Source organism: Podarcis filfolensis (genome assembly GCF_964270895.1).
Source record: "Podarcis filfolensis genome assembly, chromosome: 16".
Taxonomy (NCBI): Eukaryota; Metazoa; Chordata; class Lepidosauria; order Squamata; family Lacertidae; genus Podarcis; species Podarcis filfolensis.
Window position 1 is genome coordinate 13,221,479 of NC_139620.1, and position 27,996 is coordinate 13,249,474.

Here is a 27,996-nt window from a genome sequence, read left to right on the forward strand (position 1 = left end):
CCCCACGGGGCTTGCTCCCGAGTAAACCCCTTGCCCGGCTCCCAACGGCCGCCCTGCGCCTTTAAGACCTCTCCCCGTCTTCCCCCCTCCGCTTTCCCTCCGCCGGGGGTGGCACCGCCTCCCCGCCCCTCATTAGCGCTGACATCAGCCTTAAAAGTCCCAGCTTTGGGCGTGGAGGCGCAACGCAAGACGCGGCTTGATCGACCCGGTGTCTCGCTCGCAACAGCGCCTGCGACGCCCCGGTGGGAAGGTAAGGGGACGCTGCGGCAGAGAGGGGCCGGGGCTCAGCCTTAAGCTGCGCTCGCTCCGTCGGGGAGCTGTGGTCCAAGCCGCCGCGCTCTGCACATGTGCTGGTGAACTCTTCTCTCTCTCAGCGTGGTCTGTTCCGTGCTTGAGTTTCCAACAGAGGCCTCGGTCCTGATTTCAGAGCCAGAGGACTGGAGGGGGATATATACTATGCGGTGCAGTTATTTGTGGTTCATTTACCGCGGCACCCAAATAGTTCCCATCCCGGTTTAAGGCGTGGGACGGGTCAGGGGTGGGTGCTTTGGGAGAACAAAAAAAAGGGGGGGACTTGAAGCCCCCTTTTCGTGTGGGGAGAAAGAGGGTTGATATCGAGCTATTTCCCCTAATTATGTGTGGTCTTTTCAAATCGATCGCCACCCTTTCTGCTACCGGGGAGGTCTGGTCTGAAAGTAAACAGTCTGGGTGCGTTTTCCGAAGTTTTAGGGTAAACGGCGCTCCGGTTTAAGGGGACCCTGTGTAAACGATGTATTTTTTCCCCTCCCCGCCCAGTCTCCCTGTTCTGTTTGGGGAACGGCCAAAGCTCAGTGGCGGAATATTTGCTTTGCTTTCAGAAGGTTCTATTTCCCCGATAGGAGTGACTCCTGTCTCTAGTCCTAGAGCGCTGCTGCCAGTCAGTGTAGACAATACTGAGCTAGGTGGGCATCATCTAAGGCATCTTTCAAGGCCCTTTGATTTGCCTTACCCCGCATCTAAACGCCGGCCTGTGCGAACATGTGCGTTGCGGGATGATGTCACCTCCGCTAGGCTCCTTTGCTTCATCAACCGGATTATAGGTATTCACTGCCATAACACCAGAAACTAGGTGGCTGTGACCCTTAGTCTACTTGCTTGAAAGTGATGTCATAGAATTGGAGAGTGGGAAGGAACCCCGTGGGTCATCTAGTCCAGCCCCCTGCAATGCAGGGATATTTTGCCCAATGCAGTACTCGAACCCAGAACCCTGAGATTGTGAGCCTCGTGCTCTACCGACTGAGCTATTGCAGCTGTACGTGTCTTTAGATTACTCCTACACACGTGTTTGTGTGTGCGTGTGTGTGTACACTTGACAAAATTTAATCCAAAGGAAATAGGTTTAGGATAAGAGCGTTCATCCAGACTAAGCTACACTTAAATCCTAGGCACACTTAAACTGCAGCCTTAACCCTTCTTGCCTGCGAGCAAGCCCATTTGAATTCAGTGGGACTTAACTTGTGAGTAGGCATGGCTGGGATCGGTGCCCGAACTTGGGAGCCAGCCCCACTGAAAGCAACAGGGCTTGCTACTGACTGTATGTAGGACTGCGTGTACGATTTTATTTTGGAGTTTTTAACTTGTTGGATAAAGTTTCTCCTGAGCGTACTTCCACCCCTCTTTGGCGCTTCTTTGCAAACCCCCGCCAGCCCAATTTGCTACATCTCCCTTCCAATTTTGGGTATCTCTCTCTACTGGGTTTTTCAGTGGGGCCTGCCTCACTCTCGCTAAAATCTGTTATCAATGGGATAGAGCAGGCGGAGGGGGAATGTGGTTTCCTAACTCTGTGCAACTGCTTTTGAGTAATGAGGTCTGAATGAGTAATTGTCTCTATTTATGCAGGGGGGGGGGAAGGAGGAGGGGGGAGAGAGAGGAATTTGAACCGCATCACTGAGCAGACCCTCTCCTGGAAATGAGACAATTTGGCAATGTCTCCTTGCAGACTGTCTTTTGCTTCTTTCAACTGAGGCACGTCCTCGACTGATCTCTGACGGAGGTCGGAATGTAGGGATGACGAAACTGGCGGGGCGGGGGGGGGGCGCACAGAAGTTTTCTTCTGAGCCCACTTCCAGTCTACGCAAGAAAGGACTGAGTTGCCCTGATGATGACTCCTTAGGGAATGATTTCAGCTGCCCCAGGGCTGTGGTCACAAAACGGAAGAAGTCTAGTTACTTTTCTAGTGGGAGATAACAAGGTGGGCAGAAAGGCATGTGTGGGTTCCGTTGTTACCTTGTGGAACTCCTTGCCACAGGAGGGAGCGGCGGCAGTGGCTGCTCAGTTATGGCATTGGTATAATAATAATAATAATAATAATAATAATAATAATAATAATAATAATTTATTTATATCCCACCCTCCCCAGCCAAAGCCGGGCTCAGTATAGCACTGTGGCTGAGGATGAGCTTGAGATCAGGGGACCTTGCCTTTTCAAAACTCCCTCTCTCTTTGTCTCATGCTCACTAGGTGGTTTTAGGTGTGCCTCATGTCCACATACTGAGATGATATTTGCCTAGGCCACAAGGCACTTGTAAGGGTTTCAGTTTTATACAGGAGAGTGAAGTATCTTCCGTACGATTTAAGCCCAGCCTTGTCCATGAATATTGTTTTCATGGGTTTTGACCCACGATAGAGCCTCCATAGCAAAGCCCAGTGTATCCTGGATTTCTAGGTACTGGCATAGGCCCTAACTCATGAGCTTCTCATATCATGGGGAGGCTGTGCCCCTCTGGAAGTTGTTTAATTCCAACTCTCATCAGCCCCAGCTAGCAGGACCAATGGTCAGGGCTAAGAGGAACCACAGAGTCCAGTAACAATTACATGTTGGCTACTGTCATGGATGCTTTAGGTGAGATTCCTGCATTGCAGGGGGTTGGACTAGATGACCCTAGGGGTGCCTCCCAACTCTGTGATTCTGTGACCCTCCCAAATACAGGGTAAGCAGGATGGGGGTGTAGCCCCAAAGTGGCTCTCCTGTTTTGCATACGGATGACCCCAGTTTTGAATTCTGACATGTCCTTTTCACAGATCAGCAGCAGATAATAAGGGAGAAGTCGTTTAACCCTGTGGCCCTGGAGAGTGACTGCTGTGTAGCCAGCAGTGAGTTAGGTAGAACCTTGATCTGATTAACAACATTTCAAAAAGTGTTCAGGGCTTGCCTCTGCCTTAAAAACTTGCAAGGCCCTTGGCACACTTTCAGATGTTGAAAGGCAAAAGTAATGTGTGGATGCAGCAGACCCATGTAGAACTCCCCTAGTATGTTTTCAGCTCTGTGTCTCACCTGGGAAGCAAACCTGGTTTTGTGTCTGTAATGTGGATACTGCTGACAACCTGATAAGACAGGTCAGAATTGCTTTGGGTGCTGCAAGAGAGTTATAAAACTCCAGATGCATATTGAATGTTCCAGGTGCCCTGACTTTTGTAGTCTTTGATATGCTGACATTGAGGCTGAAGTGGGCTCCTTGTTTTGGGCAGCCTGAATAAGGAACTGGAGTTGGCACACCCCTGCACCCCAAAATAAGCTCTGGGCTAACTTATACCATAAACCTCCATGACCTGGAAGCTGCCTCCTTTCAGCTACACCCCCATTGTCTCCCAAAGCTATGCAAGCAATTGGCACACATATAGAGCTGGTAATTGATGCTGCATTGTTTGAAATGGGTGTGGAACACCCTGATAATAAGGGATAGGACCCGTTTTAATTTTAAGCAAAAGGAAACCGCCCTATTTCTTGCCTGCCTTCTCTCCTCCAGTACACACACAGCTTCCTTTGTTAGACTTGGGTCAATTCTGCAATGGGAGCTTTGGGCCCAGGAAGTCATAAACCAGGGCTGGGGAGCCTTGGGCCGAGGGGCCAGTGGTGGCCCTCAAAGCCTCTCTGTCCAGCCCTTGGCATTCTCCCCAGGCCATGCCCCTCACAAGGCCCTGAATATTTTTGCTGGCTGGAATGTACCTGATAATGCTTCTTGCTTCAAGGCTGGGTTGCGGCTTTCCTTCAGGTTCTGGAGCCTGAGCTTCATCTAAAATCACTTGTAGTCATGCAGATCAAGGCTGGCTTTGGGTCTGAAGAGGCCTTTGGCAGAGCGTCTCGGGTGGGCAGAGGGCTCTTCCCTAGGTGGGCTTCCGTGTCAAAGGTCTTGGTGGTTGGCAATGAGCTTGGATACCCACAATGCCCTGCTAGGTAGTAGTGCTATTCCCAGGGCATTGTGGGGAATCTTGAAATGGCAGGTGGCCCTCAAACCCACCTGTCCAGTGATCCGTACAGGTGACCATGAGGATGGAAACAGATGATTGACGCAGCTTGGTGTGTGTGTGATTTATTAACTCTCCTTTTAACATGGGTGCGTATGTCTGTGTCTTGCACATTGGCCTATGTTGCTGTGGTTAGCGGTTGCCTGGTTGAGGTGTGTGTTTGGGGGGGGCGGGTGTTGAACACAGCCTAAATAAGCACATCCCTTGACAGGGTAAATTGCTGCTGTTGTTGATGGCATAAATCAAGCGGTAAATCTCTGCCTGGGCTGTACCACCTGCAGCTGCATTGCAGCCTTCACAGATGGTGGCAGCACTTCCTGCGTGGTGGAGAGGCTGTGAGGCCGAACTTTATCTCTGGTGTTAGATTTCTACATAGCAGGCAACTCCCCGTTTACATGGGGGCTGATTTCTGAGGAACTGTATGTTTTAATTGAAATTGCATATATTGGCAACACCATTGGAAAAGCCTGCAAACACCCTCCAAACCTCTGGAAACCCTCAAAAAACCATTTAAAAACAAAAAATCCACCAAACCCCACCATGGTCGCTCCCTCCAAGCCCCCTTGCTCAAACTCCCAACTCTCTACAGAACTCAAAGGTTGGTGCAAAGGCTTCTGGGATTGCGAGGTGCAATTTTTGCCATTTCATGCTATTTTTAAGGCCGTTTTTGCCCCCTTTTGTGCCGTTTCTTGGTTCGCAGTGATCTGTGCATGCGCTTGTCTGTACACAGGGACTACTTCTCCCTAACACTGTCACCTGCTGAATGATGAGGCAGTGAAGCATTTAATACTGCCGCCATACTGCCTGGTATACCAGAGCCAGCAAATGGGGGGGGGGGCAGGCATGCATGTGGTGGGTGGGCAACAGGTGTGAGCTTTACTTTGCCTGCATTCCAGGTGCACGAAAATTGGAGGCTTGAGGTTTCCTTGCCTCTGCCTTGGAATGTACAACCTGAGCCTCTGCTTATCGCTTCTGGAGAGTGAGGAAGGGAATTGGCTAACTTGATTGCTACTTCCTGGAATTGGTGGAGCGGCTGAGTCCACCTCCAGAAATGGAGACGGGAGGGGTGGCTGAGAGCAGGCCTTGTGAGGCCTTGTGAAATGGCAGAGGCCTGAACTCTGGGATCCCATGTTTATTAGGCACCTCTCCTTATTACCTTCAATGCAAATGGGGAAGCTCCCTTTCCCATGTCACTAGCAGGTCAGCATTTTTTTTTAATTCTACTAAATTAAAATATGACTAGAGCTTGATTAAAATAATTAAAGTTGGCTGCAGCAGAGGAAGCCAGGAGCCGCAAGCTCTGCGTGTGTTATCTGTCCTCTTTCCAGGATCAGCGGTTTCGTTTAGTTTGTTTTGGAAAAAGGTGTGGCTCAGACACAAGTCCTGGCTTTCTTTTCTTAAATAAACGTTTAACTGACTTTGCTGCCTTGGAGGGTATGTAGGTCCTAGAGAATCTCAATTCCACCCCCCACCCCCGTCCGCACTCCATTATTGTTGCCAGGGTGGGGTTTTAATCTGGTGCCTTTTAGATTCTAACAGCGACCAGACAGTGGAAATGACCTCTGCAGAGCCCTTACTCGAGGTGTTGGCAAGTGGAACAAATTCCCTGCCTCCTAGGCACACGTGTGCAAAGTATGGGCAAAGTAAACTTTTCTAAACCCAGGCAGTGCTCCTGAGCATGTGCAAAGAACTGGGTTGCTTCCAGGTGACCTGTTTGCTGAGCATTCCTTCTGATTTGTTTGCGCAAATTTTGTGGGGAGGTTAGTAAATATCGGCTATATATTGAGCATTCATTATGGTTTGTTCTTGGCGAGCTTTCAATTGTGTCAATTTGCTCGTTCGTGTCCCATTTTCCAGTGCGTTTCCCTGTCTCCTTTACTGGAAAAAAAAATCTGTTGTTTTTAAAAGTTGGGTTAAGCAGTTTTGTTGTGCCAAATCAATTACTTGCACAACTTGAATTTGCTGGTGTGTGATTTGAACCCCGCCTGAAAATAGAGACAGTCTGGAAGCACCCTGGATCTCTAGCGTGAAGAACATGCTTGCACATCTACCCAGCACATGCGCCGGACGATTTTGTCCATCCTGAACTTGGGGGGGGGGGGCTTCCAGCGACTCAAGACAGACTTGCAGATGGCTGTGCTGCTATGGGGTTTGAATTTTGAGGTATTGCTAAAAGGCGTCGGTCACAAAATAGTTGGCGATGGTGGCGGGGAGGGGGAGCATGAAATAGCGCAGATTAAAAGAGAGAGCTTCTTCTGACAGCCTTGTGCACTTACTATGGGGTGCCAGCTGTGTCCTGCTGGTCCTGACTGTGGAGAACTCACAGTACTGATTTTACAGTCAGGCACACACAACAGCCAGCATTATCGTTACCAGGAAAAACATATACAAGATATTTGTACCACTTCTCTCATTTCGGAAACCGCTTGGAAAGTACCTGAACGTTTTACCCCATGACTTCCTTTCTAGGAGGGTTAAGGACCAATTGCAAAAAAAGAAAATGAAAGCTTGAAATCTACAGCACCAGTGAAAGCCTTCCCTGTGTAGTGGATCCCCAATCAAGGGGATCGCAAGGCTGGATTTGCATGATGATCCCGGGCGGATCAAACTAAGGAGCATTCTTTGTAGCTGATCTCATCAATAGCTAATCTGGGTCCCCTCTGGATAGATGTTCCTCCACTACAACTCCCATCAACCCATTTAGCGATTAGCTTACCTATCTGAGTTTCTGACACTGCAACCCTGACTGCTGTCCATGATGGCTAGAATTGCAGTTCAACATCTGGGGGTTGGGGGCAGGTTAAGATGCCCCTGATTAGACCTGTGGGCAGCTGAGCCTCTGTACTCAAGAGCAGTCTACCCCTGAATGCCAGAGAGCAGCTGCAGGGGAAGGCCACGGCTTTCTTGCTGCCCTGCTTGTGAACTTCCCACAGACACCTGGCTGGTTGCCTGAGGCCTGGTGGGGGTCGTGGGGGTGGGGGCACAAAGACGCTGGAGGAATAGGCCTGTATGAGACTGGCTGAGCCTGTCTGTGGCCTCTTCCACCCAAATTAGGCCTTACGGGACCGAGAGTGCAAGGAAAAGTTTGTATTGCTACAACAGTGCCTTGTATAAATATGAGGAAAGTGTTTGTTTTTTTTCACACACACCCGGGACCCCATAAGCTGCAGCTCCTGACTTTGGCCATCTTCCACTGCCCTCCCTACTTTTGCAGAGAGAAAAAATGTGCCTTTTTTGGCAAGGGCTACTGTGGCTTCAGAAAAAGCTGTACTGGAAGAGGAGGCAAGAGATGGGGTGAGCCGGGGTGTTGGCCGCGGTGCTTAATCACGCTTTTGAGAACTGCCACTTCCCTCGCCTCTTGCACATAAAAGGGAAAAGTAGCTGTTACTTGGAATGCGGGCAAAAAGAGATCTTCTTACTCCTCCGGCAGCTGGGGCCAGGCCAGGTTCATGAAGGGGGGAAAGAAAGAGGAGGAAACACAGGCTAATAAAATGTTCAAATACCCCTGACTCCCCAGGCTATCTCCTCTCTTCGTCCTTCGGAAAGCTTGCGCTGTTAAGCGGCAACGGAGGAATGAAGCACAATCCTGCACCTTAAAAAATAATAATTGCAGAATTTTATTTATCATTCTTGTATGTGCTGGAAGCTGCCCAGAGTGGCTGGGGTGTAAAAATAATAATTAATGCATTTACACCCTACCTTTTTCTACAAGGAACTCAGGGTGGCATACATCATTCTTCCCCATCCTCAGTGAAATTGGTCCAAGGTCACCCAGTGAGATTCATGGCAGCTTGGGAATTTGAACCCTGGTCTCCCAGGTCCTAGTCTGGCGCTCTAACCACTACACCACCCTTTCTCTGTGGTTCTCCAATCTGCCCTAGCCTGATGATTCCTCATGGGTTTTCTCCAGCCTGCATTCCTTAGAATGTCTAGGCACCATTTATTTTGTTCCAGTGAGATTTGCTATTATTTTAATTCTTCATTTCATTGCTATACTGCTTTATATGTTAAAGAAATAAAATCACGAAAGTGGAGATGGAGACGTCGGCCACCAGCCTGGTATCCAGAGATCTCTACATGCTTGCAGATTAGACCTGTACCAGTAGCAAAATGCACCTGGCTAATTTCTGACACTGCTTCTGAGGGCCACATGACAGTCGTGAGCAGGGCCAGAGGCAAAAGCAGGTGGTATGCTGAATGCAGATTTTAAATTTCCTCAGTAGGCCTGTTTTGAGCCTTTCACACACGTTTGTCTCTCTTTCCTCTGGCATTGTCAGAGTTCAGGGACAGATTTCCAACCAGGCTCAAACCTTTGAGGAATGTTCAAAGGTGGGGCAGGGAGGGGTGTGAGCTGGGGAGAGCCTCAGGGGCCAGATGGAGAAGTATGGAGGGCCACATATGGCCCTCTGGTCTAAGGCTCCCCACCCCTGCCTTAGCCTCTCAGGTGGTGTAACCAGGGGCAACCATGGCCTCTACATCCTTTGAAGGACCCGTGAAATGGGTTTTGTGTCAGCGGACCTTGCAGGATGTTTGAGAGCCTTTGAGTACGTAATGAGGCGTGCGCGAGGCTGGAAGAAGATGCTCTCTTCTTACATCGGGGAGAAAAACCCAAACTGGCAGTCAGGCAGTCAGGAACGCGAGACAGTGTGCCAGGAGACATTCGTGGATGGAAAAGGAATGCTAGTGTGCAGATTAAAATTAAGGCCGTCATTCTCAGGAGCCTGTTTGCTGTGTTAGTGTGATAAATTGTGCTGGCTTTAGGAACATGGGGATCTGCCTGGCACTGAGTCAGGCCAAGGACTGACATTGCCCACACGGACTGGCAGCGTCTCTTCAGGGTCTCCTGCAGGAAGTATTTCCCAACCCGAATTGGAGATGCCAAGGATTGAACCCAAGGCCTTCTGCAAGCAAAGGCAGATGTTCCGACACTGAACCCTTCCTCCTGGGTAACCCAGAGGATGGGTAAAATAACTTTTTCCACTCTCTTCTCTATAAACACACACCAAAGCCAAGCTGCTTCTGGTTTTAGAAGATATTTTAATTCAGAGAAAGTCTCTCCCATCAGATGTTTAACTGTCCTGGCTGGGAAGTATCCATATTGGAAAGGAAAAGTTATGCTAAGACTTCCATCAAATCCTCTTTTTCTTTCAAAAGCCTGTTATTCAGTGACTTCAGTGTTAAAGTGCTTGCTAGGACGTTTGTTTTGAAAACACATCATGACAGGATTGGTCGGCATCACCTGCCTTAGTTAGAGTTCCTTTGCGGTGTCTCTGCTCTGTCAATTAAACTGGCCCCAGTTTTTCACCCATTTCACAGCTGAGAAAACAGAGGCTGGCAAATGCCTTGTCAAAGGGTTCACAACTTTTGGGTACAGGTACACTCAGAAGTCAACAGTTGCCTAATATATGACTGTAAGCTGGACCTGACCATAGCACAACAGCAAATCTCCCCCACCTTGCTGTTCACAGGGCTGTGTTTACCTTACAAATAAGCTGCTTTTCAGTGTAACTTGAAGCCCTTAGGGTGGCTATATATTAACCAAAGGTGGTTTTTTCAACCCCTCACCAGTTCATTGGTTAAAAACCTGGACTAGTGCCACCACAAAGAATCCTGCCACAGTTGTGAGTCTCACAACTCACAGCCTTAAATGACTCTTGCACTTTTTTCCATGTTGCCACAATCTCCCTTACCTGGCACATCTTCCCACAAAACCCAGCTTCTTTTCCTACAGAGCTGGCGCTGCCAGATAATAAGCAACAATCTGAGACTAGGAGGCCCCTGGCATCATTCAGATTTAGCATGTCCAGGCTTGCTTGGTGTCTGTCGGGCTGACGGGTAAAGGACAGCTTAGTGTGGTCAGCAAATTCCAAGCAAGGCTGAAGGCCCGTAGCTTGGTGTTGCTAGCCTGTGCTTGGTGCTCGGAAGGTTCCAGGTTCAGGTCCCAGCATCTTGGAGTGGGCTGAGAAAGACCCCATCCTTATTATTCAAATGGATGAATGGAATAAACATCTGGGGCGGAGGCTGGCTGTTGGCTTCAAAACCTGAAATGGAGAGGTGGTTTGCCAGGGTGTTTTCAGTGGGCTCTTTCACTTGGAATAGGCGCTGTCTGCATGATGCATCCATCCCTGCCTCGCTCATGTGTCACCGTATCAGGGCAGGGAAAACTGGGGTTGCAATATTATACTGCGGTTGCAGCGGGGGCAGCTTGCGGCTGCTGCAGGACACCCCATCTGGAGCCAGAGCAGGGACAAACCTTTCCTTCCTCAGCTGCTTCTGGGGTCAATATATATTTATATATTATCTTGGACTGTGCCTCTGAAATGGAGCAGGCTTGAACCAAACTGTAGCTTTACTGGCTTGGAACATCTATTTGAAAAGGAAGGAAGGCCTTGCAGCAACCTATTTACGAGCCATAATGACAGGCAGAGATCGGAGGCTGGGAGAGTTTTATAGGCAGCCGCAATTGAGACTGAATGGTGGATCTACATAAGTGTAACTGCCCAATAAAACGTCAGCAGCTGCAGCCTTTGTGCTTCATCCAGATGCCCCAAAGGATTTGGGGAGGAGGTTCTCTCTCTCTCTCTCTCTCTCTCTCTCCTTCTCTCCCTCTCTCTCTCTCTTGTAATAGACTCTTCCTTGGCTGACCTACCCTGGATTAGACTTTTTAACATCTAAATCCATGCATTTGAACATGAACCTGGCAGGGGGTTCTGACAGCTTGCTTTATTCTACTTATTTTCCATGTTTCCTCCAAGGAGCTCAAGTTGGTCGGGCACACCGTTCTGCCCTCACAACAACCCTTCGAGGTAGCTTAGGCTGAGAGACAGTGAGGGGCACAAAGTCACCCAGCGAGTTTCAGGGTTGTGTGGGGATTTGAAACCTAGACCTGCCTGGTCCTTGTCTGGCGCTCTAAGCACTACACTGGCTCTTTAACTCTTACCAGCATACAGGTAACCAACCCCCTGTATTTCAGAAAATGAGAGGTGTGTTCCAAATGAGCCAGTGCAGGACAGTGGGGGGTAAAGAGGGGGGTAGTCTGGAGAAAGTCCCAAGAGATAGAGAGATACCTGGGGGGCTGCATTTGGCCCCTAGAATCAAGATCACCCGCCCTCTGCTCTAGAGCAAAACTTCCCCTTGGCTCACTGTTGTTGGTATCCATCTGTCTCAAGAGACAATGGAGTGTGCCTCTAGGGGTGAAGTCAAACTGCTGGGGAATCATGGCGCCTGCTGTGGCTGCAGAGACTGGTAACTTGTAACGGCTGCATTGTTTTTGCTGCCTTGGCAGCAGCACAGCGACTTCTCCAGGCGCAAGCCTGGGCAGTGTGTATGGAGGTCATGGGCTGGCATCTACAGAGGTTGGCTGGTGGGGTGGAAGGCAGGAGGGAGACCAAGGATAGGAGAAGCCAGAGCCAATGACAGACAGAGGCAGCTCCTGACTGGTTGTAAGAAAGAAGGCAGACCGGTTGGTGGGTCAGCATACTGTTTGCCCTTGTGGACCTGCCTCCATGGGGCAGCTGCCTTCATGGATTGCAGAATGCCTGCAGAAGCAAACAGTAGCTTTATAGCAGGTTTATGGATAAGTCCCTAAAAGTACTGGCACATGCAAATCCTTGTCTACCCTGCACAGCCTGGTTGGTCACTCAAGTGGTCCAGATATCTACAGCATTTCTCTAGCACCATCATCTCATTAACAAAGAACGGGAATAAATTAAAACCAGTGCTTTTTTTCTTTTTAAAAAATGTTTATTTTGGCTGAAGAAAATCACCACTTTATAGTTCAAATTGGGAAAAATAAATACAGTAAATGGACAAAAGGCCGCCATCACGGGTATGTGTACCCCTGCATCCCTTCAGAAAAAAGCACTAACTAAAACCTTTAAAGTACTGTACAGTGGTACCTCGGGTTAAGAACTTAAATTGTTCTAGAGGTCCGTTCTTAACCTGAAACTGTTCTTAACCTGAAGCACCACTTTAGCTAACGGGGTTTCCTGCTGCCGCCGCACCGCCAGAGCACGATTTCTGTTCTCATCCTAAAGCAAAGTTCTTAACCTGAAGCACTATTTCTGGGTTAGCGAAGTCTGTAACCTGAAGCGTATGTAACCTGAGGTACCACTGTATAGTGATGTTAAACCAGCAATAGAAAGTGGTAACAATTTTTTTTATTTTAAGCCTGGGCAACTAAAACATTTTCACCTTTTGCAAAAGCGCTGGAGCACAGGCTGTGTAATGTGGCCTTCCAAGGGCCAGACAGAGTGGCCTGGGGGGCTGCATTGGACCCCGGCCTGAGGTTCCCCACCTCTGAATTAGGCACGTAGGCTTTTTTTAATAAAAAGTGTACATGAGTTGCGTGGGGAACCTCTGGCCCTACACATGTTGCTGAACTACAATTCCCATTGGCCATGCTCGCTAGGGCTGATGGGAGTTATAGTACAGCAGCATTTGGGAGCCACAGGTTCTGCACTCCTGAGCTATGGGCAGTATAATGGCTAGAGCAACACAGCCTGCTTGGCATACAGACCTGTCCCCAGGTGACCCCCCCCCCCTTTCCTCCTTTCCCCTTCTTAATGGCTGGGGAGGGGAAAGGGTTTCCTGTTTCTTTCCTAAACGTTGTTCTTGCTAGCACACTTGATCTGGCTCCAGAGTGGTCTCTCCTTTAGGTTAACTGCAGGAAAAGCCTTGAGAGTCCCCTCTCCCTCCCCGCAAAGCCTTGCCGGTTCTAGGAATTGTCCCTATCTGAAACCTCCTTTGCTTCCTGATTGCTAACTTGGCCCTGTGCCTGCCTCTTCTAGGGTGGCTTCCGCTCTGAAATCCGGTGGGGCCTCTCTGCACTCTCTAGATGATTGAGTCTGATCTTTGAGCGTTCTGGCACTCTTTTTCCTCCACTGCATGACCCCGCATTGCCCTCTGCTTGGCAAATGGTTGCTGCTAAAGGGCAGGCAAACCTGGCACTTGGTAAGGTAAAGGGACCCCTGACCATTAGGTCCAGTTGTGGCCGACTCTGGGGTTGCGGCGCTCATCTCGCTTTATTGGCCGAGGGAGCCGGTGTACAGCTTCCAGGTCATGTGGCCAGCATGACTAAGCCGCTTCTGGCGAACTAGAGCAGTGCACGGAAACGCCGTTTACCTTCCTGCCGGAGCCGGTACCTATTTATCTACTTGCACTTTGACGTGCTTCGAACTGCTAGGTTGGCAGGAGCAGGGACTGAGCAACGGGAGCTCAGCCCGTCGCAGGGATTCGAACTGCCGACCTTCCGACCTTCTATTCGGCAAGTCCTAGTCTCTGTGGTTTAACTCACAGCATACTTGGTAAAGGTGTGTAAATGGGCACTTTTTCCCTGATCGCTTGGAATGAAGGGAAATTGCCCTGCAGGTGAGGATCAGATGGAGAGCTCTCTCTCTCTCTCTCTCTCTCTCTCTCTCTCTCTCTCCCCCAGCTTTGTTTCCCTTGCCTTCTAGGCTGGGGCTGGGAACTTCTTCAGTAGAAAGCCTCCATGGGCTGCCTTAATAGAAGCACCAAACAGACACACAGTACATTCCCTGAACACAGATGCACACCAAGGACTGAGATGAGCTTTAGACTATGTATGCCAGGGGTAATGTAAGTTGAGCTGGGCAGCAGCATACATGGAATCTGTCTGTGAAGAGGGCCTGGGACCAATGTGCATTTCTTAACCACCTCTTGCACACTCCAACCATTGTGCATCTACTCTTTTTGGCAATGCAAATTGCAGGCGTAGGCTGGGGGGGGGGGGCTACAGGGCTGCAGTGGAGGGCAAAGGGTTAAGCCCCCTTCTAATGGGCTCGCAGGGTTCAATTCCCTATTGAAACCCCTTTAAGTAGGTAGCGAGCAGCATTTAACCTAGTGAATTTTGGTTAGAGGGTAGACTTTTTGCAACCATGCACAGAGATGCTGTTGTTTGTGGTAGGATCTGCATTAGTTGGATAGAAAAAAGGTTTCTAGTACTAGTCTGGAGAAGAACAAGGCAGCCATGCTTGTTCTCTCATAGTTAAAGATAACCTCTAATTTTGAGGTCCAGGATAGAAGTGGGAGGAGGAGGAGGTTGTAAAAAAAGAAAGAAAAAAGGATGCAACCTGAGTATCAGTCTAAACCATGACAGGTCAGCTGAAGTTAAAGATACGAGGACAGCCTGGGAGTCTTTAACTCTGTCTAACACCATGCAAAGCCCTCTTCTGCAAGCTGAGTTGCACCCCTCTATCCTCTCCATTCCAGGGACTGCATGGTGAAGGGTGGGCAACAAATCGAAGAATAATCCAGACTCTGTCCACAACACCTGCAATTTGCTGCTTCCTCCCTCCCTCTTGACTTCAACATAAAGCCTTATTTGGCTACGGACCACCTCTCTCCATATGTGCCTCTTCTGAAGGAGGTTCAAAGGGTGGCAACACGAGAACGGGCCTTTTCGGTGGTGGCTCCCCATTTGTGGAATGCTCTCCCCAGGGAAGCTTCGCTGGCACCTTTACCACATATCCTTTAGGCGCCAGACAAAAATGTTTCTATATAACCTTTGGCTGCTGAACATTCTATGGCGGGGTGCCCAAACTTTTTTCAAAAAGGGCCAGATTTGATGAAGTGAACATGCGTGAGGGCCGACCAAAGTTGTTGAGCTTTTTTACAATTTTACCCCAAAGTTCTTGAGCTTTTTAAAGGGTTTTTATACATATACTGCCACGGAGGACTGATTAGGTCCCTGAAACGGACTTTGGACATGCCTGTTCTGTGGCCTTTAAAATGTTGGAAGGGGGTTTATTGGTTTGTTCTTGTTTTTATTTTATTATGTGTTTTGTGTTCTCATTTTAGAATTTTTATGTTGTGAGCCACCCTGTGATCTTCGGATGAAGGGCGGTGTGTTGTGACGACACACTTTGCGGGCCCAGTCACCTAATGTGGTGTTGGGCAAAATGAATTTGAACACCTGAATTCAGATTTGATCTGAACAAAGCAGTGTGTACTTATTTAATTGGTTTGAACAGACTTCAAGGGGTTGTTGATGAGGCCCCAGTGTGCCTGCTTGTAGCACTAGTGAAAGGGCTCCAAGAATAAAAGGAGAGGTTTATTCTCTATCCCTGAATCTTTAAGTGCAGTCCACCTACACACACATCTAATATGGGATGACAAGAATACCGGCCTACCTTGCAAGGGCGTTGTACCTGTCTCACTTTGATCCTTCACGTCATACCTAACTCCCAGTGCATCTATCCATGGTGCAAAACCCTGATGGATTATGGGTAAATTCTAGCAGAGTCTTAATTCCAGGAATGGGGAAGCCTCAACCTGGGGGCCAAAGGTGGCCCTCAGGACTCCTCACAAACTTCACACCTCACAAACCCTGCTTTGCACCTCTTTTGAGTGTTTTCGCCTGGCTGAAATATGTCTTTGCAAGCTGATAATGCCTCTTCCTTGTGGGAAGAAAGGATAGAAAGGGCTGTGTGAATGTATACAGAATCTGGCCTGTCGTGCAAAGGCAAATTATATACGTTTCTTTGCCCTTTGCTTTTGCCTCTGAGAAAATGAGAGAATCCAGTGATTTAAGATGTTGCACATAACTTCGTTGTGATACTACTCAACCTCTCCGTTTTCTTTTCCTTTTTTTACAAAAAAACAACCCTCCTGTTTATATAACTGTTTTTAAAAATAGAAATCAGTTCAGGTCTCAGACATCCCCAACAAGTGTTCAAAAGTGGGGGAGTGAGGTGGGGGAGAGTTGTTTTATTTCCTAGAAGACTTTGGGGGGGCATTAGAAGGTGCCAGGAAGAGAGATTCACATCAGTATGGAAAGCCTGGCTTCAGTCTTGAGTGTGTGAAGAGGAGGAATCTGTGACCTTTCGGTTTAATCCTGTTTCATAACTCCCCCCCCCCTTTTTTCTGAATTGATGGGTCCCTGAACGCTGCCTTCTGGTGGAGTTTGGGGGCTCAAGGCAAATTTGCTTAAAACTTCCTTAATATTGTGCTTCTGGAAGCAAGTCTGGCTGAGTGTGTTGAGGCTTACTCCTACGTAAGTACGCATAGAATTGCAGCCTGCTCTGTGTTTCTCTCGTCGTGGAACTGCAGTGTTGGAAGGGCAACCCCAAAGGTCCTCTAGTCCAACCCCCTGCCGTGCAGGAGTCGCAACTAAAGAATCCCTGACAGACAGCCACCCAACCTCTTATTTAAAACTCTCCACTGTGTCTTAACTCCTACCACCAGGCCTTCTGTGAAATGGGTTTGGGGGAACCGTATTTTGTTGCAGTAGCCCATAGCCATTAGCTTCACCTGGCTTCACCTGCCTGCTGTTCCATGAGAGTCTTACCTCTTTGCAGAGTAGACTAGGACTGTAGACTCAGGCTCCTGTCCATTCTCCATTTACTGCATTCCTAGTGCTGAGGTTTTAATCCCGCCTTCACACAACCGTTATCTGAAATGCCTGTGTACCCTGTGTAAAATGCTACTGTTTAAGATACTATTATTCAAACCATCTTCCCTCCAGTTCAAGTCCTTAAGCCATTTCTAGTTCAGCTCTAGCTCAGGTGTGGACACCCCTGCATATAGGGGTAAAGGCGCCCCAGCGCTTGCTGGTGTGGACACGAGCAGAAGCGAATCTGACACTACTGAAGCTATGCTGATCTGAACAGCTTGGGCTGGGGAGGGGGAGCCCTGTGAAACACACTAAGAAAACAGCAGCTTCACAGCACTCTTAAGGCAGTGGTGTGAACACGCCCATGGATCCCACCCCACAGAAATCAAGAGGATTCTGCACACACGGAACACATGCTTCTTGATTCTCCAATCCGGCAAGCAAGAGGCCCAATCACAGTTCCAAAAACAAAGCATTCAAAGGCTGCATTGCATGGGGGTTGGACTAGATGACCCTTGGTGCCCCCTTCCAACCTGACAATTCTATGAGAGGCCTGGTTTTGGGAGCAGGGTCAGATAAAGAAGCCCTGGGGGCTATGTCCCGTCCTTGGGCCTGAGGCAGACAGTGCCAAGCAAGATGGCCTAACGGTGTTAAGATTGCCTCCAATACAAAAACATTTATGCATTGTAGAGGGGTTGGGCTAGATGACCCCGTCCAACTCCACAATTCTGCTTACCTCAGTTTTTGAATGTTTCAGAAGTTGAACCTTTTGGTTTTCAAGCGCCAAAAACCCAGAAGTAAATCCTTCTGTTTTCGAACACTCCTCAGAAGTCGGAACGGCTTCCGCTGAGTGTTTCTCAATTTTCTCAAATTTGCAGACCGCCCTTTGCACCTCAGTTTTCGAACATTTCGGAAGTCAAACAGTCTTCTGGAACAGATTACGTTCGAAAACCGAGGTGCCACTGTATATGCTCTTATTTTGAGGGATAATTTTTTCAAATAAAAAAGAACCAGCACTGAGAGTGACCTTGCCACTCCTTTTTTAAAAATGAGGGTTTGGGGGGAGGCACACTGCACATGCTCAGAGGCCTGAGGTTCCACGTGTTTAAAAACTTGGCAGCCCCGCAGATGTACTGTCAGCCCAGTGTGGTTTGAGAAGGCCCCAGGCGCTCCTCCTTGGCCAGCTTGTGGCTGGCTCCAAATTTCAGGCCTCCTGCGGAGCAGCTGGGGGGGGGGCTTCTCTTCCTTTCTCTCCTCCCCCACCCCAGTTTCCCAGACTGTGGCGGGTGGGGGGCACAGAAGGTCTGGAGAGAGCAAGAGACAATGGCTGGCAGTGTTGTCTGGAGAGGGTCGGACAATGGGCTACGGTGGGTGGTTCTGTAAGCTTTTGAGAATTGCTGGGGGATTTGAGGCAGGGAGGCCTGTGAGAATCTGCTGGAGTGTAAAACTGGTTCCTTGGCAGAAGAGCTGTTCCCATTTTCAGGGCGCTGTTCCTGGAAGGAGGCTTCTGTTCTGACTACCACCTCCCCGGTCGATCTTAGGTTTTCCTGCAAAATGAAGCTTCTGGCCCGGAGTTCTTTTCAAAGTGTCCTTGCTCTTTCCTGAATCAAAACTTGCATATACTCAAAAAGGCCTACACATGCTCTTTTTAAAATAAAAAATAAAAATTGTCGGGATAGCTGGCTGCAGAATGAACAAGAGTCCGCCGCCTCTTGAGGGAGTCCGTTCCACAGTCAAGCACCTTTTACTGTCAGAAAGTTCTTGCTGATACTCAATTGGAATCTCCTTTCTTGTACAGTGGTACCTCGGGTTACATACGCTTCAGGTTACAGACTCCGCTAACCCAGAAATAGTGCTTCAGGTTAAGAACTTTGCTTCAGAATGAGAACAGAAATCGTGCTCCGGCAGCGTGGCGGCAGCAGGAGGCCCCATTAGCTAAAGTGGTGCTTCAGGTTAAGAAAGTTTCAGGTTAAGAACGAACCTCTGGAACAAATTAAGTACTTAACCCGAGGTACCACTGTACTGTAATCTGAATTGTTGGTTTGGGTCCTCCCCTCTGGAGCAGCAGAAAACAAGCTTGCTTCCATCATCCGTGTGGCAGCACTTCAGATCACTTGAATATGGGGAAGAAGATGCTGTAGCTCAGGGACAGAGCATTTGCTTGGCATGCAGAAGGTTCTGGGTTCAATCCCCACTGCTAGTCACTGCGGACCAGAATACGCTAGATGGACCAATAGCTTGACTCTCTCTCAGACCGTTTCCCTTGTTCCTAGTTTGGATAGTGCATGTAAAAAAAACGGTGAGACATGGGAATTTGTGACCCAATAGGAGGCAGGGGGAGTTGCAGGTTGGGGTTTTGGTGTGTGTTTTCTTTTAACATGTTCTCTCTGATCACTTGAAAGCAACTACTGATCACCCCAGGCGAGTTGTCTGTTTACAAGCCTGATCTAACCACTCAGGCCTTGCCCTTGCATTGCATCTTGGCACAGATCCTGCCCTGCAGGCAAAGGCAAACTGGGGTGTGCCTGGCCTCTGAGCAAGCAGAGATTCCCCACCTACTTGTAAAACAGCATCCCTTGAAAGGGAACTCTCCGAAGCCCCAGGAGAAGGTATTTAATCGCCCCCGCCTCCACACAACTGCCATTCTCCCCCTCCTCTTGCAAAACAATATAGCCTTTGGGCTGGGTGCTGTAATGGTTCATAAAGGGCCTGTGTGTGCTCTCCAGGGATTTATTGATGTATGCAGTAGCTGGCATTGCTAATCCGCAATGGTGGGCCATAGCTCCATGGAAGAGTATCTGCCATGCATACCAAAAGTCCCAGGTTCAGCTGGGAGAGACTCATGTCTGAAATCCTGGAGAGCTGCTGCCAATCAGTGTGGACAATACTGAACTAGATGGACCAATAATCTGGCTTGGCATCAGTGTTCAAAATTCACCAGGTGCATTTTGCACCAGGCTATTGACCAAGTGAAGGTGCCTGGGTGCCAGGATGGCACCTGACGTCTCTGCCATCTCACGGTGCATGCCTGAGAATCCTTGGATCTGGACTGTTTACACACACTAACAACACATCCTATAGAATTCTACCAGTTATACTTCTATCTGCACAATCAGAATGAATTTCAGGAACCAAAATGCTTCGGCTGTGCAGCCTGAGCAGGAGCAGTCGCCATTAAGAAAAAGAGGTCGGATTAGGCCAATTTATATGTGGACTGGTCCTGGATCAAGAGACTTTCATTCTTTAAGTTCTCAAAATTCTTAACCTAGGCTCATGGCTGTCATCTGAACTAGCCAGATGTTTAACTGAGAAACCCATCATTTGAAAAAGAAGACTTTAGAGCCGCCTGGCTGAAAAAAGGGCAACTAGACATTGGAGCCTAACACTGCTTGGTTTAAAGCAGATTCCCGTGTTCCTGTTTAAAGCCGGCCTTTATTTAAAGCCATGAGGACTGGAATCTTTATTTTTAAAGGAAGAGCCATAGCTCAGTCGTAGTGCCTGCTTTGCATGCATAAGGTTCCATCTTTGGTGTCCACAGGTAGGGCTAAGGACATCCTCTGTCTGAAATCCTGGGAGGCTGCTGCAAATCTCAGTGGGCATTTCTGAGCTCAATAGGCCCAGGGGTATAAGGCAGGTTCATTTGCCCTTCCTATGGAAACGCTTCTCCGTTCTGCAGTTACTTGGGTCATCCGCCGCCTCCTTCCTTCCTGCTGGTGCCAGTTTGCTTGCTGAGCTTCCTGTTTTGAGCACGATGGCTCTGCGCTCTGCCTGCACAGTCACAATGCTTCTGAATGCTCCTTGCTGGAAACCGCAAGAGGGGAGAGAGGGCTTTTGTGCTCAGAGGTCCTGCTTATGGGTTTTCCACCCTGGGCATCTGGTGGGCCACTGCGAGAACAGGATGCTGGACTTGATGGGCCACATGTCTGATCCAGCAAGCTCCTCTTTATGTCATGTTTTGTGGGTTGTTTTCATGGTCTGGCATACTTAAAACCTTTTCTGGCTTTTCTAGCAACCCAATTACTTATGATTGCCAGGGCTGTTGCAGTCTTCTGTCCCACGCCTGCAATCCCTTGTCTAGGGATTCTTAAGGTTCTTGTAAAGCCACATTCTTCTTGTGTGTGTTTTTAAACACCAACCTACCTGATTTGCCTTACCAGAATGATAAGAGTCAACCGGGGTCGGTAGAAGACTTAGCTGGCTTGTGTCTATGTTAAAAAACTCTGCTGGAACAGGAGCTGCACTAGTATGCATTTGGGAAGGACCATCACTCTTTTGTCTCCACCTAACCATCTCTGGGCCAAGGAACACGGCCTGAGAATTCCCGTGTAGCTTGCTAAAGGCTCATCGCCGCCTGCTCTGTTTGTTCTGCAGCAGCCCATCCTACTTGCTCCTCAGCAGGTGCAGAGTGTTCCTGGGAAGGGCAATTTCTAAAAACCACCTATAATGGGTAATTAGCACAGGCCGTACACCACAGAGTGTGTCCAGGGTTCATTGCAGGCAGGCATTTACATGCAAGTGTTCTGGAAGTGAAAAGCAGCACACACACACAGACACATACACCCCACTCCAATTTATTGCATGGGGCTGCAGCTCAGATACAGATATGAGATCACGGTCTTCTCCAACTGAAAGCAGGTCCTTGGCTGAGACATTAGAGGGTTAGTGCCAGTTTCATAAGAGAAAGATTCTCCCCTGACTTTTTGTCTGTTGGGTTTATATTATTTCAGAAAAGTCTCTGGTTATGATAGGATTATATTGCCTTGACATTTAATAAAATATAGTTTTGATTTTTTTTCTTTTTAAAGAAACAGTTTTTATTTTGAGCTTTCACTTTTGTCTTTATAATTTTTTTCCTAAAAACCTCTTAAAGTCTAGAGAAAAATAAGTACTATAAGTTGTACCCTGATGTTAATCTTACTCAGAGTAAACCCACTGGAATTAATCAACGTGACCAACCTGGGCTCATTAATTTCAGTGGGTCTACTCTTAAGTAGAACTTAGCTGTCTGCCAAAACATGCACTTCAAACTGAGCTGTTTGTAAGAACCTTAGGCATATGCATTTCTCTATAATGTTAAAATGTCAACAAAAAAGGAGGTGGCAACATGGTACCCGTGGTATTTTTGGGAGTTCAAATTCAGCATGTGCTCCTGAGGTTTCCTGGAGAGCCAGGCTGATGCTCCTCTCTTGTGTTCCCTTCCAACACTACAGATCTGTGATTCTATCATTCTCTCTCTTTAGGTCTGTGTGTCTTAGCTCTTTCTAGCCTTCCGAGGTACACAAAAACCCCACACAGCCGCCATGGCAAACAGAGGCCCCGCTTACGGACTCAGCAGGGAGGTTCAGAACAAGATTGACAAGCAGTATGATGACGAACTGGAGCAGATTTTAATCCAGTGGATCGTTGCCCAGTGTGGGCCGGAAGTCGGGCAGCCCCAGCCAGGCAAGAAGAACTTCCAAGAGTGGCTGAAAGATGGAACGGTAAGGAGTTCGGTGTGGCTTCGTTCAGCCTAGGAGGTTTGGGGTCCCTCTGTCGTTACAAAAATCCAATCTAAGTTGTGTAGTGCCTTTAAGGAGAGGGTGCAGGTATTCATTGGTGTGAGCTCCCATGGGCTAGAGCAGGCAAGCTTCAGGTTTGCCTGATCTATTCCATTTCGTACAAAACCACCCAAGGTCTACTAACTGGAGCCTAGTGCAGCTTTCGAAATTCGCCAGGCACATTTTACATCTAACTATTGGCCACTTGCAGCCAAGCGGTGCCAGGATGGCGTCTGACGGCTCCATCATCTGGAGGTGCCTGCCTGGGGATCCTTGGATCTTGACTGCTTTCACGACACTCGCAACATGTCCTTTAGAATTCTGCCTGATATATTTTATCTGCACACAATCGGAATGAATTTCAGGAACCGAAAGGTCGTATGGAAAAATACAACTTCCGAGCTTCCTGGCCCCAAAATGACAGCTGAACATTTCATTTTGGCAGCAGTAACCCTGGTTTAAGGAACCATTTGTTGCCTAGCTTATTTATCCGAGTTTCTAACACTGACTCAGAGTGTTAGACCTTTGAACCCCTAAACAGCCTCGGCCCATTATACCTGAAGGAGTGTCTCCACCCCCATCGTTCAGCCCGGACACTGAGGTCCAGCTCCGAGGGCCTTCTGGTGGTTCCCTCCCTGCGAGAAGTGAGGTTACAGGGAACCAGGCAGAGGGCCTTTTCGGTGGTGGCGCCTGCCCTGTGGAATGCCCTCCCATCAGATGTCAAGGAAATAAACTACGATCTGACTTTTAGAAAACGTCTGAAGGGCAGCCCTGTTTAGGGAAGTTCTTAATGTTTGATGTTTTATCGTGTTTCTAATATTCTGTTGGGAAGTGCCCAGAGTGGCTGGGGAAACCCAGCCAGATGGACATGGTATAAATATATTATTATTATTATTATTATTATTATTATTATTATTATTATTATTATTTATTATTATTATTATCATCAGACTCCATTTTCTTCCTGGCCCCTGATTAGGTGTTATGCCACCTCATCAACAGCCTTTGCCCCAAGGGACAGAAGCTGGTGGCGAAGATCCAGAGTTCTAGTATGGCTTTCAAGCAGATGGAGCAGATTTCTCAGTTCCTGCGTGCAGCTGAGCAGTATGGCATTCAGGCCACAGACATATTCCAGACGGTGGACCTCTGGGAAGGTACAAAGTATTTGCGGCGGAGGGCGGGGAGAAGGAAGGAGGGCAGAGGGAGCATTTCTGAGGGGAAACCACGTGTGATCTAAGGCAGGTGTGGGGAGCCCATAGGCCCCCTCACTTGGCTCCCAGCCTCCCCAAGCCTAGCCTTGCCCAACTCCTCCCTGACTGCAGTTAGGGTTGAAGGCTGTCCCTCAAAGCCTGCCTGCTATGGGGCGGCAGTCTTCCAGAAGAGCGCATCAGGGCTCTGCAGTGTTAATGCTCCCTCCCATAGCTGCAGTCTCCAGGAAAGTCTCCCCATTCCCTCTTGGCAATTAGGGATGGAAAGGAAAAGAAACCTAGATTGCTTTTTTCAGCAAGTAAAGGGCAGGCATGAGGTCGCCTCACCACTTTGACTTGGGGGGGGGGGGCTGGCATTCTGCTTGGAAATGACATTTCTGATTTGAGCTGGTATCTGGATCATTGAATTCTCCATTTCTAAAGGGTCGAGGGCAGAAAAACAGAAGCAAGGCCAAGGATGTGTCTCTTTTGGCACAACTTTTAAAAACAATGCAGATCTCTGCCAAATTGGTCCACTTTAGAAAATAAGCTCCTAGCCGTTTGGATAAGTTAAGATCCGACCTTCCATTTTTGCCTAACCTGCAGTGTGGGATGAGGGTAGATTCTTAATGGCCTGTGTAGTTGTTTGGTAGAGTGCTTTTACTTGGTTTCTTGGTTTATACATTTCTACCTCACCTTTCCTCCAAGGAGCTCAAGGTTGTGTAGATTGTTCCCTCCACCCTACCCTCCATTTTATCCTCACAACAACCCTGTGAGGTAGGCTGTGAGACTAAGAGGTCTCCCAGTGAACTTCTTTGCTAAGTGGGGATTTGAACCCAGGTCTGCCTAGTCCAAAACTCTAACCACTACATTACACTGCCTCTTGCTTTACCCAGGATTAATTCCCAAAACATCTCCAATCAAAAGGGTCTTGGGTAGAAAGTAGTGAGGAAAAACTCCCCCTTCCCTAGAGAGCTGCTGCCAGTCTGTGCTGAGCAGACTGCGCTGGACTTGGTGGTTTCACCCTTCTTGCAAAGCAGCTTTTCGTGTAACTGTTGCTGCTTCCTGGTGATGGTGAGCCGAAACAGGAAAAAATTATGGGGAAACGATGCAAGATCGCCTTGCCTAACTCGTAAAAGGGAGTGGCCTTTGCAGTCCTTGGCTTCAGCACTTTGGGGTCTCTGCCAGACTGTAAAAGAGCACAGTGCTCCTGCTTGATCTTGAGAATGGTGTTAAGGTTGGACGTGGTGCATATATTTGATCGACTTCTGAATTCTTCCAACCCACAGCTAAACACATGGTCAGCGTGCAGAGAACCTTGATGAACCTGGGAGGCTTGGCGGTCTCTAAAGGAGATGGCCTCTTCGTTGGGGACCCCAACTGGTTTCCTAAGTAAGTGCTGTGGCAAGAGGGTGTGTGTGTGTGTGTGTGTGTGTGTGTGTGTGTGTGTGTGTACTAACTCCATATTGGGCTCAAATTTGTAAGGCATGGAATAAGGGAAGAAAATCACTGTTCACCGTAGGGTTGTTCTGTAACAATCCCAGAAGTAGTTGCATTATAATGCTTCCAAAAAGCACTCTGTAACATTACAGTGGTACCTTGGTTGTTGAAGTTAATCCGTTCCAGGAGTCCGTTTGGCTCCCGAAATGGTTCGAAAACCAAGGCATGGCTTCCGATTGGCTGCAGGAGCTTCCTGCACTCAATCAGAAGCCGCGTTGGACGTTCGGCTTCCGAAAAACGTTCACAAACCGGAACACTCACTTCCATGTTTGTGGCATTTGGGAGCCAATTTGTTTGGGAGCCAAGCCGTTCGACAACCAAGGTACCACTGTATTCAGTCATCACTGGGACAACCTTGTTGCGTAAGCTAGTATTATCCCCATTTAGCTACTGTGAGAAGAGGAAGGTTGGGTGACAGTGGCAGGAGATGAGAGGCTGCTGCTGCACATTAAAAACATTTTAAAACTTCCCAATACACGGCTGCATAACGTCATTTATCCAGCTGGCGGCTCGGAGTCTGCTGCTGCACAGGTGATGAACTTGTAGTCCTCTAGACCACAGCATATCTGGCCCTATGCCTTCCAGATATAACTCCTAGTTCCCAGCCTCTTTGGTGAATGATTGGGTATGATGGGATTTGTAGTCCCCAACATGCAGAGAGCACCACATTGGCCATCCCTGCTCTGGATATTGTTGGACTCAGTGCCAGCCAGCATGGCCAGTGGTAGGGGATGATGGGAGGTACAGACCAGAAACATCGGAGGGGGGGGCGGTCTGACAGGTCAGATTTCACCCCTCCCCAGGCACACGCTGCAATGCTGGATCACAACCGAACTTGGAAGGCGGGGGATTACAGGGGTGTGTTTTAACTATTATTAATTTTCATATGCTATTGAATAACCATAAAACACCTGGTAGCCAAGAATGAAATTGCTCCATAATGAAAGTCTCAGGCAAAACCACTATTTTAGAAGAAAATTAGGTCCTATGGTACAGCCTTTTGCCTTCCTTGACGACCTAAGGAGAGGAATGTAGACATTACTGTAATGTCGCCTTTTCAGTTTCCCTGAGCTTGGCTTACAGAAAAATTACAAATAAACAATTCAGGGTAAAAGCAGCGTAAAAACAAAAGCCGAATGGACTTTCCAAATGGTCATAAAACTGTGTTAAGTTTCTTCAGCGGGAAGATCTGGAGAAAACAGCCTCATTTTTGAAAAATCTGGTGCTCAAAAAATTGTTGCTGGGAGAAAGCCCACTGGGATTCAGTCCTCAGGATCTGCAGGGAGGGAGAGCTGAGAGAGACCCCTGTATCCAACTCCAGAGAGACTAATGGTCAGATTCAGCGTAAAGCAGTTTCATATGTGATCCGGTGGCGCTTTAGCTATCTAGATCTTCTAACCCACTGTTTACAAACTTGGGTCTCCTGCTGTTTCTGGACTACAATTCCCATCATCCATGAACACTTGTCCTGCTAACTAGGAATGATGGGAGTTGTAGTCCCAAAGCGGCTGGAGACCCAAATTTGGGAAACTCTGTTCTAAGCTGAACAAAGACAAGCAGTACGAATGAGCCGAGTTATAATTTTTTAGAATATCCTTTTTTAAAACAAACCTCCTAGGCTATGTCTTCTGCAATGATGTGTGTGCTTGTTTCTACCCCTCACTTCCTGCCTCCCCCCCCCGGACAGGAAGTCCCAGGAGAACCGCCGTGCCTTCCCGGAGGACAAGCTCAAGGAAGGGCAGAGCGTCATCGGCCTGCAGATGGGCACCAACCGGGGAGCCTCACAAGCGGGGATGACGGGCTACGGCATGCCACGCCAGATCCTTTGAGCCGGGCTGCCCCACCAAGCGATGGCTCCTTGCTTCCCAGCATCTCATATCCCCGAGAATCTCTCTCTCTCTCTGTCTCTCTCCAAATTGTGCTACCACGAGAAGCCTTAAAGGCAGACCAGGAGGAGATGGGCCTTCTGGTGCCCACTTTCCCCCTGTGCCAGCCCTGGTTGGTAACCTCCTCTCTTTTTTACTGCCCCCCTTTTTTTACCCATATTTTTCCTCTTAAGCACACACGACTGGAGTTGAGTACACTTTCTTTCCTTCTCCCTGCCTACTCTTGATCTCATTTCTCAAGAGCGCTTTAACCACACTCTGGGGGGGGGGTGTCCTCCATACAACACCTCCCCTCTCCCCCCCCTAAATATAATGCTGGGGCCAACCAACCACTCATCTGAAGAATACAGGGACCAAAAAAAAAAAAAAAAGGTGTGTGTCTCCTTTTTCTCCCCACCACCCGTCATAATGCCAATGTGGTTTTTCTAGTGGCCAAATGCCCCTCCTACTGCAACATTTTATTATTATTATTTTTTATTAAACTCACTATTCACATTCCAGAATCTGGCCCCTTAAACCCCGCTTTCCTTTTACACTTATCTGGACCAAAACAAAAAGGAAATAAATGCCCGTTTCTTTTTTGGACACTGTTTTTGGCAGTCTTAACTCAGCAACTTGCCAGCAAAGCAGTCCTGGATAATATCTAGAATCTCAGCACTCTGCACTGCAATGTCTTTTTTTTTTCTTGGCGCGCGTGTGAGGGGAGCAGGGCAGCTAACCTCTTCCTGTGGTGTCTACCTGGCAAATAACACTCACACCCACAGGGTAGGAGGATCTCTTTGGCTGGCACAACCTCCAAGAGATCACAAGGTGACCATTCCTGGTGCTGGGTTCAGATTCTCTACAACTACATTCCCGGGTAGCTGTTTCATTTGGGGTGCTTTTAAGGGGGCAAAGGGGGGATTTTTAACTTTTCAGCCAGTCTCTCCCCACCCTGGAAATCCTCTGATTTTTGTCTTGCAGTGGAAAACCTCATTCTCTGCTGCTAATTCCTACCCATTTGGGTGCTCCTGCTTGCCTGCCAGGCTTTGTTTCTTTTTTTCTTTTTTTTTACTTCGGGTGGGGGGGGGGGCCTGGTCAGAGCTGTCTTGCCATTCCAAATTTGCCTCTTCTCCAGGGCAAAAAGGCACAGGGCTGAGTCTGAACTCTTAAAACTGTGTGGCATTCTTAACTGTGGAATGTACTCTGCCTCAAGATCACTGATAAGGAATAAACATTGCTCAGTCCTTTGTTTATAACCCCTGCGTATT

General features: G+C 48.4%; 1 protein-coding gene across 3 annotated transcripts; it reads left to right on the forward strand.

The window, feature by feature from the left end:
- The first annotated feature begins 115 nt into the window (after nucleotides 1–115).
- On the forward strand, nucleotides 116–27,984 carry TAGLN2 (transgelin 2). 3 transcript variants are annotated; one of them, XM_083591950.1, is made up of 6 exons: nucleotides 187–1,161; nucleotides 2,902–4,336; nucleotides 21,877–22,116; nucleotides 23,153–23,327; nucleotides 24,650–24,752; nucleotides 26,548–27,984. In XM_083591950.1, the coding sequence occupies exons 3-6, from the start codon at nucleotides 21,937–21,939 to the stop codon at nucleotides 26,687–26,689; spliced, it is 600 nt and encodes a 199-aa protein (XP_083448076.1). In that variant the 5' UTR covers nucleotides 187–1,161; nucleotides 2,902–4,336; nucleotides 21,877–21,936; the 3' UTR covers nucleotides 26,690–27,984. The 3 variants fall into 3 exon arrangements, with proteins under 3 accessions (XP_083448075.1, XP_083448076.1, XP_083448077.1); XM_083591949.1 differs by lacking the exon at nucleotides 2,902–4,336 and having other exon boundaries at nucleotides 116–250; XM_083591951.1 differs by lacking the exons at nucleotides 187–1,161; nucleotides 2,902–4,336 and adding an exon at nucleotides 5,316–5,484.
- The last annotated feature ends 12 nt before the right edge of the window (nucleotides 27,985–27,996 follow it).

Coding starts and splice junctions, on each gene's coding strand:
- TAGLN2 (XM_083591949.1), top strand. CDS start 21,937: ATGGCAAACAGAGGCCCCGCTTACGGACTCAGCAGGGAGGTTCAGAAC. Junction 22,117..23,152: donor AGTGGCTGAAAGATGGAACG/GTAAGGAGTTCG, acceptor GCCCCTGATTAG/GTGTTATGCCACCTCATCAA. Junction 23,328..24,649: donor GACGGTGGACCTCTGGGAAG/GTACAAAGTATT, acceptor TCCAACCCACAG/CTAAACACATGGTCAGCGTG.